The sequence below is a fragment of the Sturnus vulgaris genome, chromosome 1, assembly GCF_052056855.1.
Source record: "Sturnus vulgaris isolate bStuVul1 chromosome 1, bStuVul1.hap1, whole genome shotgun sequence".
Classification (NCBI taxonomy): domain Eukaryota; kingdom Metazoa; phylum Chordata; class Aves; order Passeriformes; family Sturnidae; genus Sturnus; species Sturnus vulgaris.
Window position 1 is genome coordinate 46,748,671 of NC_142243.1, and position 20,275 is coordinate 46,768,945.

The 20,275-nt window shown below is 41.8% G+C and overlaps 1 protein-coding gene across 1 annotated transcript in view; it reads left to right on the top strand.

The window, feature by feature from the left end:
- The first annotated feature begins 3,618 nt into the window (after window positions 1-3,618).
- AVL9 (AVL9 cell migration associated) overlaps window positions 3,619-20,275 on the top strand; it is a 47,472-nt gene continuing 30,815 nt past the window's right edge. Inside the window, exons 1-2 of the mRNA XM_014889647.2 lie at window positions 3,619-3,792; window positions 18,828-18,948. Of these exons, the coding sequence (XP_014745133.1) occupies window positions 3,727-3,792; window positions 18,828-18,948 (187 nt within the window). The 5' untranslated portion in view covers window positions 3,619-3,726. The remainder of the gene's footprint in view (window positions 3,793-18,827; window positions 18,949-20,275) is intronic.

Consider the following 20,275-nt stretch of genomic DNA (forward strand, 5'->3'; position numbering starts at 1 on the left):
ACTTACGTCCTTCTACTATTCTTGTTTGACTTTCTTCCAACCTCCTTCGACTCCCAACATCTGGAAGATGTCCTTTGCCCTGTCTCACCCATCTCCCCCCTCACTCTGCAACAATTGTCTTCTATTGATCTAAATACAATTTTGTTAATATAGTTGCAACTTAATTAGCACGAATCACATTTATCACACAGTGAAGCATATTTTCCTAATAACTAAACGAAACCTACTCTCTTTCAGTTTGAACTGGCTCTCCCTTGTCCAGTCACTACAAGAACTTATAGGCTCCCTTCGGGTACTGGAAGGCCATAATTAGGGCACCCCAAAGCCTTCTCCAGGCTGAGTAACCCCAATTCTCTCAACCTTTCCTCATAGGACAGGTACTCCATCTCTCTAATCATCTTGGTGGCCCTTCTCTGAACTCACTCCAACAGGTCCATGTCTTTCCTGTGCTGGAGACTGCAGAGCTGGAAGCAGCTGGACTCCGGGTGGGGGTAACTATCACCAGAGTCTTTCATCGGGGTCACCCAAAAACTTTATAAAATTCAGAAAAATTACCTGGCATCCATCAGCTGACTGTATGGAAAAAGTCTAACCCATAGCAGGTGGCCCAGCTGTATTGAACCCTGATTGCACCTAAGGAGAGCACGAAAGTAATGTTGACAGAGCTTGGGATTTTCCAGTGTAAGTAAAAGGAGTAAAAGTAAATAAACACTAAAATTATGGATTCTGTCCATTAATTGTCCTCAACGCCTGCAGAGGAGAAACCAGATCTGTCACAGCAGAGATGCAATATTAGTGACCCAGACAGAGGAAATGTTGGTCACTGAATCTTCCCATTATAAACAGAAAGAAGGGATGTAATGGCCTTATCCCATGACACCAGTGGACACTTCAAAAGCTGGTATCACCTTCCATATCTTGAAAGCAGACCACTGGAATGACACAGCTAAATGACTAACAGACCAGGAAGCAATAAGCTGGGAAAAGGCTGTTTGGAACACACACAGGCAGGAGGGATGCTGCACTTGGGCAGTGTTCCATCCAGGCACTTTTCAGAGCAGAGTGGCCCCAAGGGAAAAGTGCCCTTCTTCCAAAGCTTGAGAGGGAAAAATGGGATCCATTGCAATTTCCATTCCTCAACATTGTATTTGGCTTACTGACTACAGCCTGCAGTGCATTTCCATTAACTAATGGCACTAAAAGCAGCAGTGACCAGTTTAGGGATAATGGGTGATTTTGAGTAAGCAGCTGTGTTGGTGGCAAATTTAACCTAATTTCTATTTACTTCAGACACAATCAGGAACAAGTGACAAAATTCCATCAAAATCGTCTGGATCAACTTTTGAGACAGATAAAGCCTGACTCCTTCTGGATCTGTTTCAGTAAACACAAGTCACAGGTGGAGTCTACATTCAACACAGGAGACTCAGGACATGTTTACAGCAGGCCCTGGAGCATGACCTCAGGGAAAGGCATCCATGTCTGTCCTCAGAACTGAAAACAACATCCATGTGGCAATCACAGGAGTGCAGAAAGACAGGCCATATGCACAAAGGTTGTTTCTGAGCGTAAGCAGCTGTAGACTAGCTGAAACTGGCCTAAAAGACCTGGTAGGTGCTGTGCTATGCCTTACGAACTTGCACCTCTCTGCCCTCCGCTCTACCACAAGTACATGCAGGCAGCATCACTTCTTCAGGTTCCTCAGCATGCTATGCAGTAAAAGATGTTAGTAACACACATTGCCACCGGTCATGTTGACTAGCAACTTTTATGGGGATTTCGTATAGCCTGTTTAAAGTACTCATGGCATCAGAAACAGTGTTGGAACTTGGTTGGGCCAAAACACGTTCAACCATGAGTTTCTCTCATTCCTCTTCTTCAATAGTTCCTAGTTACAGAGCTTGGAATGACTGTGCATGAATAGATTTATTGAATTTGCAAGAAGGCTTGAGCTGCAGTTACAGCCTCAGCTTCTGCTGATCTGGGTTCATCTGCCTGCTCCTTACTGCAAAGAACCCTGCACCTGGAAGTGCTTATTACCTTGGCTGCTTCTGCACGCTAGTTAACCGAGAGATCCCAGTGAAATGAAGTACAAAAGAACAGAAATGCATGTTTTCAAGTACTAGCCACAAAGACAGCAACCCCTGAATGGCCAAGGTGTAATGAGAACAGCGCAAAACACTGAACAGATCAACCTCCCTTTCACTGATACCTTTGCCCCTATGCTTCTGTCAGTGCAGGGACCAGGGACAAATGAGATGCTGGGAAAAGATGGAACCAGTAACAGGTGCCTTAGCAGCTCTCAGTTGCCTTTCTTTCTCATAAATGCACACAGTGTGAACTGTGAAAACAACATAGATTATGTCAACTACTTCATTTTCCTAGACTAGACTGATGCTGTCAGTTCAACATTTTTATTGCTTTAGCAGGAAAGAAAATTTCAAGCAGGAAAAAAATATCTAATAATCTATTCAAAGAAGCCATAAGCCACCATTATCCAGTAGTATCACTGAGATGCCTCTATAATGCATAATCCATAACAGTAAGAGTGATGCCAGACTGCACTTTCCTGAATGAAATGAGAATGAACCATAAACACTCAGATTAATCTTTTGGGGGATATCTCATTACTGCAGGAGATAATAGCCAGTATTGCATGCATTTTTCTTTTTTGAAATTATAGTAAACTGTCAGTTACAGGCTAATACTAATAAGAAACTATCCCTTTGCCAGAAGGATTGCTCCTTGCAGCTTATCCTGTGTTCCCTGCAGTATACTTTTTCTATAACAGCACTTCTGTTGAATCTGAAAAACAATATGTGATTACATACTGTATTATTATAATTTGAGCCCCTGGGTACTGTGTTAGTGATGAGATTTTCTTTATGAATTATTTTTTTATAGTTCTTTCAAAAAGATTATCTTCCTCCAATTTCCACAGAGAATCTTAATAATTAAGAGTACAGCCTCTACTTTTGATTGAATTGATTGAATTGATTTAGGCAGTCAGAATTGAATCATAACAAAGGTTAAAGAGGGAGCATGGTGTGAGTGCAGTAAGAAACAGTATTCAAATTTTTTTTTCTCTCTGAATTTGCCCATGCTCTTGGACAAGTTTTTGAGCTGCCTTCTTTCTAGGGTATGCTAAGACATGTTTATAGAATCATAGAATCATCATCAAGGTTGAAAGAGACCTTTATCCAGTCCAGGTGTCCACCCAGCATTGCCGCTGTTACACCTAACCCACATCATCCAGAGCCAGAGGCCTCGTAAACGCCCCAGGGATGGTGACTCCATCACCTCCCTGGGCAGCCTATTCCAATGCCTGACCACACTAACACGGAAATTTTTTTCTAAAATGTAATCTGAATCTCCCCTGTCTCACTTAAGCGCGTTTCCTCTTGCCCTCTCACTGCAGGCCCGGTAGAAGAGACTGGCCCCCCAGCCTCCTAGTTACTTGTAGAGAGCGACGATTCCTCCTGAGCCTCCTCTTCCGGGAGGTTTAGCCCCTTGAGGGAAGAAGTGGGTAAATCCCAATCCTGAGTTCGGCGACCCGAGCCGGGAGGGACGGGCGGAGGGCGGTGCTAAGGGCCGTGCCCGCCCTCCTGGGCCGGGCGGTGCGGAAGCGCAGGCGGCTGGGGCTGCGTCCCCGCCGGACCCCGGGAGGCGGAGCGAGAGCCCGGGCACGGCGGCATCCTCCGTGCGCGGCCATCGCCGGGCTGCTTCATGGAGAAGCGGGGCCCGGTGTTGCACATCGTGGTGGTGGGCTTTCACCACAAGAAGGGCTGCCAGGTGAGGGGGCGCGAGTGTCCCTTGACTCCCACCTCTCTGCTCCGCTCTTGCGCTTCCTCCCAGCGCTCCCCCGGCCCCTTCCCCCTCACCCAGTGGCGCCTGCCCGGCTGCGGGAGCTGCCGCGGGAGGGGAGGGTCCGGCGGGGCCGGGGGACTTCGCTCTAGTCAGGGGGCGGTAAAGGAGGGGCTGGGAGCCGGCGAGGCCCCGCTGGGCCGCGGCCTCCCCCGGCCGGGGGTGACTGGCTGGGTGGCTCGGCTCGCCCCGGGCAGTTCGTGGTCATGGAGCTGCCTCCATTCCTGCCCCGCCTCGGCGCTCCCGGCGGGAGCGAGGCGGAGCGAGGGCCGGCGGGGTGTGCTCCCGGGAATGAGGGTGACGGCGCGCACCGTGGCACCGTGTCTGTTCCGAGTCGTGCGTGCTTAATGCGTTCAGAGAGAGAATTCTGAGGAAAAACCCCCAAATGGTGTTTTAATCTATCTTCCGCTGTCCCTGCCGGCCCATCATTGAGTGCTCACGGGTACACCTTGTACCAAACAGCCCCAGGGTAACACGCCCACCCTGGATTTAAGCTTTCTTTGCCTGTCTCTTCCCCGCTTTCATAAATGCTTGACTGTTTCATGTGGTCTGTAAGGTAGAATGATTTTATGTCATGTATTTCATAGCTGGTTTATGTTCTGATTGTTTTCATTCTTTTTTAACCCTTGTAGCTTTTAACCCTTGAAACAGGAAATGTGGTTGCCCAGCTGGGCTGCTCACACAGTTGCTTTGCTATGACAAGAGCAGACAGACATAATGTTGGGTTTCCAGTGAGTCTTTTTCCATAGCGAGTTCGTTGCCTTCATGAAAATTGCCAAGACACTAATGAATGCGATGGTCATTGTTATACAAGGGTTGATCTGATGTAAACACATTCCATACAAGGTAGCTGAGAACTAAATTATTGCTTCAAAAAATCCAAGCATAGTTCCTCAGAGGCTAAGGTGCAACAACCCAATTTCTGAAAGATGTGCATGGTTTTCGAATGCATCCTTTCTCCTCAGGGTGTCTGGGCGCTGTTCACATATGGATGTTCACGGGATCAGTTCCTGTGAAGTAATTAGATCATCTGGGTTGTGAGGTTTGTGATATTTATCAGGCGCTTTCTTGTCAAACACTGTTACAAGGTGAGCCTTGGTTGGGTATCTGGGAGGAAGCATGTTTTTGCCTTCTCCTTGTTGTTGGCCTCTTGGAAAAGAAGCTTTGTTTCTTCTGTGCTTCTGGAGTGTGTATTAATTTTCTTGCACATTAAGCAGTGTTGATACATGGGGGGAAAAAAGAAAATAAAACCAAACAAACCCCCAAACTATAAATTAGTAGCAGTGAATTTTATTTTGTTGCCAGTAAAATGTTTATAGAAGTACATTTTTGAGAATACCTCCGAGATTAAGGTTTTTTTTATCTCAAGAAATGACCTGGAGAGGGAGGCAGTTTGGGGAGGGGACAGGGTAGCTGAGTCACAGGGAGAACTGCAGGAATAGAATGACAGTCAGTAGAACCACAAACAGCCAGGCTTCCTAAGGGAAGGCTAAACAGTGATCTAACTTTAAATGTATCCTGCCTCTGACTTAGCAGATTTTTTTACTGAACTGGGGAGAATGTTTCCTAAAAGAACTGGAGGAGAGGAGCAGCACAGCTATAGCCTAATGAGTTTGACATCAGTAATATGCAAGACTCTAGAGAATTTTTGAAGAGAAGAATTAATTAACAACATGAAACTAAGTAGACTGAGTCCTATGTGCATTTGCTAAAGATAGTTCATGCCTGACTGACCTGCATCTTTTGTAAGAATAAGTGATTGAATTCCTTTATCTGTGCAAGAAATAGAGTAGCTCTAATCTGCTGGGAACTTGATAACGGATCATACTTTTTTTTAAGGTTGAAATGCAGGAGAATTAGTGCAAGAGCTAGTACTTGGGTAAAGAATAGTATGAAGGAGAGGAAGCAGAAACAGATTTGAGTCAGAAGAGGAACTATTGGTTTAAAAGGTACTTGCAAGACGTGTTTCTCAAGATTGAAAGTGGTGCTGGTATTGTTTACACCATAAAATTGAACTGTGATAAGCAAACTTGAGGAATCAGTATTTCAAAGGAAAACTGAAGTTGTGTAAGAGCTGGACAATAAGGAATGCTGGATTGATAAAAATGGGGTGCCTTATGAGTTGTGCAATAGGAATGAATCATAACAATATAAGCTTGGGAATTGACACAAGGAAATGTCTGGAAGAGAACTGAGACCACATATGATCAAGGCTAAGTCACCGAAGTAGTGTGATTTGAGGGCAAGAATGACAATATATGTAATCCTGTTGTGTGATAATATGTTTATCAAAGCATATAAATTCTGATCCACTTTTCAGAGAAAGGAATTTGAATTCTCTCTTCCAGAACTGGATGAGATAGTCCCTGGGCAGTCTATATTAAAGAAGCATGTAGAAGAGCTTCCCTAGCTAGGCTAACAAAGTAGATTTGGAGGCTGTATTCATCTCTGTAGGTACAGAAGCATTCTTCCCTTTTTCTCTCCTGCCTTTTCACAACTGGTAAGCCGAGGCAGTTGTGGTAAGCTGAAATGGGGAGCTGAGGTGACCAAAAATCAAGCCTTGTTTCTGTGGGTTGCTTTTGAGGTAGTTTTTTTACAGGTTCTGTTTGCCAGGTGGACAGCTGCAGAAGGCAGACACACGGGCACAAGGAGGCTGGTAAGGGTGAATCACCTCTTTTGACCTGCCGGCCACATTCCTTTTGATGCAGCCCAGGATGTGGCTGGCTTTCTGGGCTACAATGTGCAAAGTGCATATTTCCAGCTCATGTTGAGTTTTCTGTCAAACATCACCCCCAAATCCTTCTCCACAGGGCTGCTCTCAATGACCTTTAAAGTATTGATAATTGCCTTTGAAATATTAATTGAAACATTGCATTACAAATAGTTGCATTCCAATAAACTGTTGGAAAGTTTAAAATAAGGAGGAAAAACCAGCCATTTAATCTAAATGAGTGTTGGCACAAGAACCAGTGGATATGAACTGTCTGAGCATGTGCTGCAGACTTCATACTTGAAACTGTGAAGTGCAGAAAAGCAAAGGTTTACAGCAGTGCTCAAATGGAGGTCACTCAGAGTAAATTTGGAAAGCTTAAGATTGAAAGATCATAGAGCTAGGCTGCCTGTCCTAACAGGAATCAACCTGGTTTGCCTGAGAAGGCTCTTTTCAGTTTCTGTTCCCATCTCTTGCTCTGTAGTTTTACTAAGAAATGCATGTGGATTTAGGGTTTTCTATGGATTTCTTGATGCTAGGTTCTTTCATTAGCTGCTTTTGCTTCTGAAACTTCATCACTTGAAGTGATGAAGTTACCAGTTACCCAGGCAGTTGTTAAAAGCTTGGGAGGTACCCTTCACTGTCATGAAGGCTTTGTGTTATGCGAAAACTAAAGCACTAAAAATTGTGAATACATTGGGAGGAATTTTCTCTAATAGAAATAGGGAGTGAACTTTTGGAGAACCTGCAGGCTTTTGTTTGTCTACATGAGCAGACTGCCATCCTGTTTCTTTGGGCCTCTTAGTTACTGTGAATCCCCTGAGTTGAGCTATGAATCCAAGGCGATATGCAAAAAGTGCTGATTGCTGTCTCTTTTTGCTAAGGATTAGAGGTAGTTATGACAGAGTGTCCAGAGAATAGGAGGAGAAACTGGGCTGCAAACTACAATGTCCACCTAGTATTTGACACATTTCAACAGGCCCATTAAGGAAAGGGAATGGCAATTGGCAGGAAGCGGGGAATTGGCTCTGTATGTACTGGCTGACTTATGGAAACCCTGCTCAGTGAGTCATTAAATAGTGAATGTCCTGCAGCGGGCAGAACTCATGGGCAGTATGCATTCAATCATTGTTTTCATGCATCTGAAATGAAATGAAAAACATTAAAAATTCCTTTTTTGATCCCTCTTTGCTATGGATAAGAGGAGTGGCCTCAGGAAAAAGTAACAGCAAACACAGTGCTTCATTGTATGTAGTTGCTCAAACTCTTGCCCATTAATATAGAACACAGAGTTTCGATGCACTAGGAGTTCTACACACTTCTCAGGCTCTGAAGGACTCAAGGCGAAAAAGCATTGGGGCGCAAAGTGACAGTGAGGGAAATCTGCCGTAGAAATGGACTGATGTGTTTTGGACTATATGTAGCTGCTCAACTCATTACCTGCTGCAGCAGGTTCTGTTGTTCTACTTCAGTGTAGGGTGATAAGACTTGGACTTCAGGACTAGTTGTGCCTTTCTTCTGGAACGACTGAAAACAAATTCCTCAGTAGCTCTGAGGAACTGTAGTAGTGAGTGGCTAGTGATTTCAGAGCAAAAAAGGGAAAGCTTTTTTTCAGAATCATGAAACACTTCATTTCATTACAAGCAATCTAATTTGCCTTACAACTTTAATTTTTGAAAGCATTTACTAGTGTGGGAGGACCTTAGCTACCTTATAATAGAAGTCTTTAGCAAAAATGTAGCCTGAGCAGACCTTAACTAGAAGATAGAAGTTGTGTTAAAAATACATGGAAAGACCTTTGATTTATAGTGATGGTAGAAGACTGAAAGTCCTGAGGTGCAGTTCTCCAGTTGTGATCACGTGTGCTGTGACTGTCACTTGAGCTCTGTCTCCAAGCTTTATATACATGGAGAAGCAGAGAAATAATGGTCTCTGAGGGTGTAGGAAGGCTTAAAATATCACAAGTACTCTAGAAAGAATTAATTTTGAAGGCGGAGTTAAAATGAGAACTGATGCATTAGTAAAGGAGAGGACGGAAACATTTCAGCAAAGCTGGCAAACCTTGTGGGTAGGAGAGCTAGGTACAAAGTCCCTGTAAACTCCCTGGCTGATTGCTGAGGAAGTGCATGGTCCTTTTGCTGCTGCAGTGCCTGACCTACCACAACAATCCCTACCTTCTCCTGATGCTGCAAGGTTTCTAAACTAATCACATCTGAGTGAACTCGGGCCCTGTGTCACCACCAGTGAGGCCACACAGAATCTCACTTCATTTGGGGCAAGGCCCAGCTTTTCTGCACTCGATGTCCTGAACAGTTGTGCACAATACTGCTGACCTTTTGCAGCAGGTGACCATTGTCTCACGTATCCTCTAAGAAGTTAAAATTATTCCACTTTACTCTTGTCTCTCTTTAATATATGCATTTCTTTGTTGTGGAAAAAAATTAAATTGTGAGTGGTAGGGAAGTGCCCTGTGTGTCCTGGAATGCTTGCACTGCCAGTCAATTTTGTTTTCCTGGGATCTTTGATCTGTGAAATAACAGCAGTGTATCTTGACCTTGTATCTTCTGTACTTCTGTGGAGGATGACATTTCAAACTCCCACAGACATGGGAATGGATTACTGTAAATACCAAAAGGCATCTTTCCCTGGAATCCTAAAGTTTGCTGTAAGGACCTTCAAAGTACTGCAAGTGTGATTGCATTTGCAAAGTAATGCAAATGTGATGTCAGCTTTCTCCAAAGTAGTGTCTGAGTGCTTGGCTGTGTAAGACTGTTTTTTATATGGACTGTGCGTGAAGACCAATCCCCCTCTCTTGCCTGGCCAGAGGTTTTCTTCCTGGCTCGCAAAGGAAACCTAAGATAGGAATTAATCTGATACCCAGTTTAAGAGAAGCTCCTGAATATAATCCTTGAGAGGAAAGAAGCCCTTTAATTCTTCCTGAATTGTGTATGTGATCTTCATCATTTGAGAGTTTCAAATACTTGAACTCTGGAAGACGGTGCTTGTTGTGATCTGCAGAAATCAGTGCCTGACATAGCCTGAGCAATCCGTGCACATGGTCTTTTTCACAGGTGCCTAGGAAGCAGGTGTCTTTAAGCAGAAGTGTTGGCAACTTAGTCTCGACTTTGCAGAATTAGGAGATGTCTAAGGAATGAGCAAGGTCAGTCTGCACTTCTTATCAAGTCTTGGGAACTGCCTATGTTTCCAGGTCTGCTGCAGTCTTGATTGTAGCACATTTTTTCTAGAGGGAAATATTGAAGTTGTTCTCTTCCTTAGATTCCATGGGTGGGAAGCTTCAGGGGAGCACTTTCCAGCCTGTCTTAGTCCCTGTTTTGTTTGCTGCCTTTCTTCTAAGACTTTGCTTTACTGGAGAATTATTTTTTTCTTCTTGATCTTTGTCACCCCAGTAGTTGCTGTGATTCTTGTAGATGTGTTTGATGCTCTTAAACATGCAAGTGAAGTGTATGCTTAAATTCCTTGTGTCTTTGTTTTGTGGGAGCACAGTAGGCGGGTATTATGCAATAGGTAATCTTGTCTAGTGATTAAACAAGATCTTGTTAATGGAACAACAAAAACAAAAATAAGTTGAAAAGGAACTAGGCTGAAATCAAGCTGAAGTGCCTTATTCCTATTTCTATTGATAACCTTAGCACAATTATTTTGGTTTTGTTCCCTGCTTTAATAATATTAAAGCACTTTAAAGGACCATTATGAGCATGTAATCTTCTAATAAAGTTAATCATAGCATACATCAAGTATCAAAGATTAGTCTTTTGTCTAAAATATGTGGATTTTGTGCTCAACAGTTTGTAACTTTTAAAGAGGCTTTTACCTTTTATTTGTAAGGCTACTCTAATTAGCATGGGGTGTTAATAATTTTAAATACACGATGAAGTGCTGAGTACACATGTACTTCTGTAAACACTGCTGCAGATTCTGATGTCTTGTGTAGAGTTAATGATGAGTTCCATTTTTTGCATATCTGTTTAATCCACTTACATAGTACTTAGTGTTCAGTGTTCAAGAAAAGCTTCCGAGTATGGTTGATTTGTTTGTTTCTTTACTTTGTTTCTTTGTTTAGTTTTTCAAAGAACCCTGTACTTTGATAATCTTGCAGTCACTTCTATGAAGTGCTGCTTGGGAAGTGAAGTATTCCATACTGAAGGAAGGATTCTACACTGGATATTTTTTCCATAGTTGCTCTGATATGCAAGTTGAGAGAAGGTTCCTAAATACCCATTTGCAGTTATGTAATGCTTCCCATAGTCATCATACTTAACTTTCATCTTATGATTTGTCTGTTCTTTGTATGTGTCATAACATCTGAGTAGTTATTTAAATATCCTGTGCCAGGAATCTTGGCCTTTCTCTTGAATAAATGAATGAATGCTAAGTGAATAAAACATATTTCTGTACTTCCGCTGCTCCTTTCATTTACCTATTTCAGAATGTTTTCAAATAGTGACTTGAGCTCTCGGCACTTGAGGTGGCAACATAGTTTACATACATGTAGAATAAAGTGAGGTTCAAAGCTGTAAAATCACTGAACAGAAATCACTCCTGCAGGAGTAAATTGGAACTTGCAAGGCTTGACTTTGTGTTCCCTGTCCTAATATTGCCTGACTTGATGATCTGTGCCTGATTTTGGTAATATATCTCATAGCTTGTATGAAATACTGAGTTAATATACCTAGGGAGCATGCTGTTTCTAAAAGCAAATAAAGTTGTGGGCACAAGTTATGAAAGCAAGTTCTTTGCTGCCCCAGCATGCTGGGGGGCAAGACACGGGGCTGCCTGCCTCCTTCCTTGGGGTCACCAAGAGCAGACTGTTCTGTGCTTCGTTATGTTACTGTATTTGTGCACCTTCTCAGCCTCATACATGGTAGTGTACCAGATTTGCTGGCTCTCAAGAGTAATTCTGATGTTGAAATGTGTGAGGAAGGAGGAAATTCACTAAGAGCAATTCTAGGCCTGTCAGATGTCCTGTGGCAGAGAGTCTGAATGCTTGTTGTCTCATAAGACCAAGTGATGGCTCGCTTGGACTGCATTGGTTCAGCAGTAGATGCTGGTGAGTGGCTATTTCTAAACTGATGAGTAAAAGCACTTACAAGTGTGCCTGCTGTCCTGGTCCTTGCATTTTCCCAGGGGAAGGTGGATTCAGTGTGTCATTCGTCAACTTGTTGCCAGCTCCTTGCTATTGGGAACCAGGGTGTGGAGCAGAACTGAGAAAAGGCTGCATGCCTGAGTCTCAGGTGTGGGGTCGGGGTGCTCTCCCTGGAGAGGGGAAATTCCACAGTCCTTGTGGCTGGGTGTGCTCAGTAAGAGCCCGTGGGCACCAAGATAGACAGTAAGAGCTGATCTGTGGGTGAGCAATTGGCTGCTGCTGACCCCAGTCTGTCCACTGGCTGCTAACATCTCTGTTAGGGGTGGAGATTGGGGTGCCCTCACTTGTTTAATCAGGGAAACTGTTCTCTCTTGCTGGAGTTCATCCTATATGAATTGTTGCTTTCTGTAATGGCAGAAATCTTGTCTTGATGGCATGGAATTCCCTAGCAAGTCCTCTTGGCTGGAATGGTTGCAGTAGCATTAAGTTTCTTTTCTAGGAAGAGTGTGGGTTTTTTGGTTGTTGTTTCTTTCTTCTTTCTTAGAAGAGACTGATAAGACCCAAACTTCCAAAGTGCAGTATTTATGCAGAGCTTGAACTCTATGACTATGAAAACAAAATGTTAAATAATTGGAAAGAGTGTCTAGAATGCATGCTAGCATGACGTTGAAAACAAAGGTTTTGTTGTTTCAGGTTATTTTATCTTTTAAAGGCTCAGTAAGGGTCAGAACTTTCCTAACTTAGTCAGAGTTTTTGAAGCAAACCTCAATGGTGATATTGTGCCTACAAATGATACCTTAGAACTTCTGTTCTAAGTGGCCACTCTATGGCTTTAGCAATATGGAAATGTGAGGAAGTACGAATTTCAGGAGCTGAAAGGAGAGAAACAACTATGCCCTGTCTCCTTGTGATATAGGAATTTATTTTGCTGTTGCTATTTGTGTATATAGTGTATTTTAAAATATATTTATATAAGTGTGTATTATATGTATTCTTCATATGTATTTTTGTATGCATCTATACATGTATTATACGTAGTTGTCACAAATATTCATGTTTATATAAATGTATGAAGTATATTTAAAACTCTCCTCTTAGGTGTCCTTATATTACTGCACAGATATTATTATTATTATGTGCATGGGCTCTTTGGCTTGCAGATCCTGATCTGTTGGTTCTGGTGTGCAAAAATGGGCGAAGTTTGTAATTTAAATTCAATTGTTATTCAAATAATAAATTGTTCTTAGAGCTGAAAGACAAACAATGCTCTTAGACTTTTTTGGCTGTGTGCTCCAGTTGTTATGGTGATTCAGATAAGGTCATTGGTGCTGGTCTTCTCTGGGTCTGGCTGTGCTAGGACTAATAAATTGTGAAAACTGATTTTAGAAGTCCCTACTTTGAGTGAAGAACAAATACTGACTTATAAAGAAGTATCAAGTTTTAGGTGTCATTTTCATCTGTCGGGTTTTTCTGATTACTGCTACTTAGAATTATACTCTATTTAGCATACTTCTGCCTTTATTTTTTAGAGAGGAAGGGTTGGCATCCTTTAAATTAAATATGTTGTAATGATTTATGAAGGGAAAATATTTTCTAAATAGAAATGTAATTACTGGGTTTTGCTGATCTCCTTTTCTTCATTCCAAGCAATTATCCTACCTGTTTGCTGCAGTCAAAGCAATGGGAGAAATCAAAGCAGTTTTTTAGAGGATGGAATGGGTTTGCTTCCTGTAAATTTGATTCTGTAACTTACTGAAAGCATCGTGGGTCTTTAACATAATACTGTCATTCTAAAGATTTCAGGTTTTTTGAAGATTATTTAATCTCTCAATTGTACCAATGCAAAAACTTACTTGGGTCCAGATGTGTTTTCATAACTTATCTGAAGAGAAATTTTCCAAATTACCTGTTATACTAAGCACTTTCATAGATAAGGAGAACAACCTTACCTGAGTATAAAATTAATGCCAACTACCTGTCTAATGTTTGAGTACAATAGTTTGGTTGGACATGCACATATATTTGGAAATTCTTCTTTTATCAGTGTCTTTTTTAAACCTCTCTTCTGATTGTGTACTTGCAGTTTAGTAGAAGACACTATCAATGCATTTTTCTTAAAGAGGAACTATGTTAATTCCTAGATGTAGGAACTGAAATACATTTTTCCTTGCCTGCTCTCATATTTTCTTACTGTGACTTAATGAATGTGTAGTAAATTTATTCTGGCTAGGAAGTGCCTTTAAAGACAAGAACAAAACCAGAATACCTGAATTTTTTTTTTCCACTATAATTGTGTGTTCATTGGTGCTTTGCATTCAAACTATTAGATTCAATACAAACTGCATATTAAAGGTTATTTAATGCTGCAGAATTCCAGAAGAATAAAAAATGTTAGTTCCAGAAATTCAGTTGTACTTCCATTAAAGGAGTTCTTAAAAACTAGATTTTATTTTAACTTGATAATTCACATTTTGTGTAGTGAAGAGTACAGTTATTTATTTCTCCCCTAAACCTCAAGACAATATTCGGTATTGTTTTTAGTTCTGAAATCCATCAGGACCTATCTACTTACAGAACATGATAGTTTGAACAGGCAAAAAGCATTGCCATCAAAACCCCTTGACAGGCATGAGCAATATTTCCAGCTGGAATGAAGGTCCCTGACACTTGGAAGAGTAAGAAATGCATGGAGATACTAGTTCATGTTTTATGTATTTGCATTTTTGAAGTCTCTCAGGAGTTCAGCTTTGAATTTGAATTTCGCCTTGTTGAGGAGTCTTCTTTAATTCAACTGAGGAGAAAAAAGCCTGTAAAATTTTTGCTGGCAGTCAGCTCTAAAAACTTGTGTGTATATCTTTGTTCCTGTTGACTACTGGGCTTTATGAAAATATTTTATTTCTCATATTTGCAGGCATTTTTTTAGTGATACATATGTTAATGACATACAGTGACATTTAAGTGCACGTTTATGCATGCACATGCATATATGGGTGGATTTACATAACAAGCCATTATATAAATAAATAATGAGCTCCTCTTCATTCTATGAAGAGGGTGAAAAAGAGGTGTGAGACAGGTCTCTTCAGTAGTCCCATCTCTTCCTCCTGTTATGGTTTTTCTTGCGTTTATGGTGGAAAATAAGAAGAAAATAACTTATTAAGTTGCCTTCCCTAGGAGCACTGCTCCGTAGTTTGCACACGCAGGCTGGGAAGGGTTTTTACTGAGACTCCAGTTGTTTGAAAACTCAGAACTGATAGAACTGAAATTCTGTTTATCCCGTTATCACCACCTTTATACACGTATACTGCTCAGTTTCATAATTTTCAAAAACTCTGAGGTTTTAGCCATTTTTTAAAGGCTGCTCAATATTCTTGTAATACTTTGTTTTTGAAATAATAGTTTCTTTCCTTGCAAAGGATTCCTAACTGCAATTGATACAAGTCTGCAAATTGAGTTGGAGAAATCAAGCAGAGCATCTAGAGGATAGGGAACAATTAAGGTGAGTTTCATCTGTGTTAAGTCAGTCATCTGCAAGTTAGATTTAGAACTAGCTCTCTTCAGAGATCATCAAAAGAAGCAGGTCGGATGAATCACCTTCTTCAGGTGTCTGTTTTCTCTGACTTTGCAGACCACTTAGGCAAACTGCCTCACATATCTTGCTCTTTGATGTACAGTCAACTGACATGAGTCCCACCTGCAGTGACTGCTTATTTAATATCAAAAAGTCAAACTTTCTCATCACTGAGCACTGCTAAGTTGGAGGAGGGATGGAAGGAAGTCCTCCAGGGCATTGCATGCTCTTCTTGCTGTTGGGTTGTCCTTTTTCCTGTTTCTTTGTTACTTCCACGCTTTCAGTACTTTGGCCAGCAGCAATTCTGTTAAATGATATAAACGTGATTCAACCTTAGAAACCAGAATATTTTCTACATGGATCCCCTTGGGGAGGAGGAGAAATAAAAGTATGTCATAATGTAAATCAGGTCTATCATAAAGTGTATTTGTAAATTCGATTATTTAAGGCCACTTAAGCAGTTTTAGTTTTCATTTGCCTGAGTTTTGTGATCTTCTGTCTTATACACATACATGAATACAGAAATTCATATTAAAACTGGTTTTCGAAAAAAGACGACTAATAGAAAACAAGATTGTCATCAGTGTCATTAATGCCTGTAGAGTTGATTGAATTTGGAACTGACAGAGCCTGCAGAAATCCCTGTTGCTGGAATTACCTGATAGCAGCTGAGGTGTTGACAGCATATTGTGAGCTAGAACAAAGTAGTTCTTCAGCAAATTTCGCACTGTAAAAAGAACACAGAAGACAGATTTCTCAGCTTTATTATGGAATATAAAAAGGGATGCTCCTTAGTAAATACATGTTAAATACAATGGTAATTCTGAAGGTGCTTGGAAGCAATGATGTCTTAAATCCTTACTTCTAGTATTTCCCTGTCAGGAATGATGCATTGAAGGTATTTGCTGGAATCGAAGGAATTCAGAGTTTGTTCTGTATTTGTTAGAAAGAAGCTCCTTCAGAGGGTGAATCTGAATCTCTCTCTGTTAGCCATGCAGTGAAATAAAATACCTGAGTCAGGTCATAAGTGTAGATGCTCCCTGACTATCTGTGTTTTAAACTTAGTAACTGTGCAACAGTTATTGCTAAAGCTACTCCTGCAAGATTCTAGTAATAATTCTGTAAACAGTGTTTTCAGCCAGCCAGTTTGAATCTGAACATCAGCAAAAGGTATGATACTGCAGACTTACTTCACTTACTTACGTGAAGTTTCTACAATTTTAATTTTCTTATCTGTGACTTGAAAAGGATAGCAGGGAAATCTCAGGATGTTTGTGTGTACTAAATGGCAGACAGTTTCTCTGCTCCTTGCATGGATGCTGATCCCAGTGTTTGTGTCTCATTTAGAAGTCAGATGCTCTTCTTTTTTTCTGAGTGGCAAATTTTGTTTAAAAGACTCTAAGGATTCCTCATAGTTACAGGGAGTTATACGGGTGGCTTCTCAGAGAGGCTGCCAGAAGCTTCCTTCATGTCTGACAGAACTAAGGAGAGACCCAGAGCTGGTGACTGCCTGTCAGGGGTGGTGGTAGCACCTCTGGAATCCTGTATTTGAGAAGGAAAGTTACTGCAGAGAAGCAAATTGCAGCCAGAGAAGAGAGAAGTGATAATTTGTGAGAGAAACATCCCTGCAGCCAAAGAAGGAAGGGCTGGAGATGCTCCAGGCACTAGAGCATAGATTCCCCTGTGGTCTGTTACGAAGACCACAGTAAGGCAAGGCTAACTCCCTGCAGCCCATGGAGTCCATGGTGGAGCAGATATCCACTTGTAGACAACCCCATGCCAGAGTAGGTGGAAGTCTGAGGGAAGCTGCGGCCCCATGGGAAGCCTGTGTTGGAGCTTGTGACCCCATGGGGAAGCCACATTGGAATCTGTTCTTGGAGGACTGCACTCTGGAAGGGACCCACACTGGAGCAGTTCATGAAGAACTGCAGCCTGTGGGAAGAATTCATGTTGGAGAAGTTCATGGAGCAGTCTGCGGGGGGAGAGTCCCCATTCTGGAACAGGGGAAAGAGTCCTCCCTCTGAGGGGGAAGAAGCAGGAGAGACAATGTGTGATGAACCATTCCTGTCCCCCTGCACGCTGGAGGAGGAGGCAGAGAATCAGGAGTAAAGTTAAGTCCAGGAAGCAATTAACCCACCCCAGGGTAGAGAGAAGGTGTTTTCAAGATTTGGGTTACCTCTTATTATCTTACTCTGTTTTATTGGTATAAAGTTAATTTTCCCAAGCCAAGTCTGTTCTGCCTATGACAGTGACTGGTGAGTGATCCTTCTCTGCCCTTATCTCGACCTGTGAGCCTTTCATTATATTTTCTCTCCCATACTTAGGTGGAGGGAAGTGACAGAACGGCTTTGGTTGACTTCTGGTGTCCAGCCAGGGTCAACCCATCGTAACAAGGAATAAGAAAACTTGAAATTGATACAACAAGTATCATGTCTGATTTCTCATGGTGTTCTCTTGTCCTTTGTGCATTTTTCTCAAGCTGGCGACAGTTGTAGATAGTGACATCATGTGTTAAGGTGAAGAATTTCAATTTATTTGGTACTCAAATCTTTTATGTTTTTTTTCTTTTGATGCTGTTATTATTACTACTATTTTATTTTATTATCAGTCAAATGCTAAGATTATTTATATGCTTGATTTTTCATGCTTTTTATTTTCCATGTGTACATACATTTTACAGCTCACTAGTTATGCCCACTAACTAAATATCCTTGGAGATAAGTTGCAGTATCAATAAACAATTTCTTTTACTGAGAAATTTGTGTTTAGATTTTGTTCACTGAATTAAGAAATGCCATCTGGAAAAGAGTTGGTAGAAGTGGCTGGAAACCCAGAAGGGTTTCCATAAGAAAAGAGGATTGCACAGTAAAGATACTGATTGTGAAGATCTGTGGTAGATATGTAGTGTAGTGCAGGAAATGGAAAGGTTGTCCCTATTTCTAAGAAAAATAGGTAAATGGCAATTAAATGAAAGGCAAAATTGAAAAGCGGGATTTCTAAGTGAAAGGAAAAGGAAATACTTTTGGCCATTGTGTAAAACATGTTGCAGTCAGGGACATAAAAATATATAAATCAGTGTTTTACTGTTAGTATAGTTTCTGAGATGATTCAATGTCTTGCAGGGTAGAAGAGAGGCCTACGTGTGTTAGCATTACCTAGTCATAAGCACTTGAAGAGCTCGGAAGTCAAATCTGCTTTCTGGATGTGTGTGCCCCAGCAATCACCCCTGCTCATATTGCAGGTGTGACAATGTGCTGCTGGCTCTGTGTACCCAGGGAAGAAGATATTCAGCTCTTGGGTGGTGTTTTCTGTTTGAAAGAAACCTTTTTAATTTCTCTTGAGGAAATGGAATTGGGCTCTGGAAGCTAAATCTGCCCAGGGCCTGTCAGTTAAACCTCACAAGTCAGTCTGTGGGTGCGTTGAAGGAAGAGACAAGGGCTGCTAGTTGGAAGAAAACCACTATTTTTCCATAATATTGGTAGGAACAAAGTGCTAGGCTGAATCGTAGAGGCCTTCTTGTATGGTAATTGCAATGTATTCTCTCTTTTTCTCCCCTTTGTTTTCATTTGTTTGTTTAGGTTGAATTTTCCTATCCTCCCCTAAAACCTGGAGAAGGACATGACAGCCAGAGTTTACCAGAGGAATGGAAGTACTTGCCGTTTCTTGCCTTACCGGATGGCGCTCACAACTATCAGGAAGGTGAGAAATGCAAGAGAAAAGTTGTGTGTATTTCTACTGCAACTCAAAGAAAAAAACCTGATATCCGAACAGCTGACCAATTGTTGGAGGTTGAATTGTTCCCTTGTCTTTCAGTGGAGTTTTCTCCCATTGTTATGCTAAGTAATTGTGGCTACACCTTAAAACGACAGATAATGTTCTCTCGAAGGGGGGGTGGCTGGAGGGGGGGTGGAACCGGAAAAGGAAAGGTGGGATGACGGTCTGGAGCGGGGGACTCTCTCTCGCTTGGCTCGTGGAGTGGGAAGACAGCCCGGGCTCTGGTCTGGCATCTCCCCCTGCCATCCCAGCACTGAGATCCACGCTCCCTGCCGTTGGACATCGCTCTGCTGCTCTCCCACCTCACCCTACTATCTCCGGACACCCTGCTGAGTACCACGACCGACACCATGAGGGGGAGTCACTTTCCCCATCCCTCTCACCCCCTGGGCCTCTGCCGCCATCACCCAGCCCTCTTCAACTGCGCGGGCCCTGCCCTGCCCCCACAGCACCGGTAACTGAGCGCAGGGAGACAGCCTGCGGCCAAAAGGGACTGGAGCGGAGCTAGACTGTTCTGTTGCCAATTTTTATACCTGTTGTTGTTTTTTGTTCTCTGCCTTGTTGGATATCAGTAAAGAACTGTTACCCTTATCCCCAAACCTCCTGCCTGAAGGCTTCTGATTTGGACCTAAAATAATTAACAAGGAGGGGGTTGCATTCCGCATCTCAGGAAAGGGGCTCTTGCCTTTCCTTAGCAGATACCTGTCTTTCAAACCAAGACACCAATGATTCTTTTTCTATGAGACTTCCTGCACTGTTTGTTTAAGTTGCAAATTACATTGGTAAGATATGTTCCTTTAGGTGCAAATAGAGGTGTACGTCCTACATCCAGAATTCAAATGTCAGTAAAAACTTCTGGGTTACATATCAATTTTGCATGGTTCTAGCACAAAGCACAGCTGCTGGCTTTCTCAGAAGCTCTGTGAAGGGTGAATAAATTCTCCTTCACGAATTCAGAGATTCTTAAAATGATCTACAAGTCATGGAAAGCCATGTCAGTATGGCTGACATGGTAAAGCCATGGCATGAGCTTTAAAAGAAATAAAGACAAATATCCATTTGCCCTATAGTCACCACGAAGTTTGTGGCACCTTTTATTATTTTAGTATTGCATTTATTAATTTATGAGAAGGTCTATTCATCCCTCACATTTATATTTGTGTCCAGTTCTTTAATCTTTTTTTTTTCTGCAGAGCGGACAACAAGGAAGTCACTTTAAACAGCAAAATCACAGAAACCTTTTAATACTACT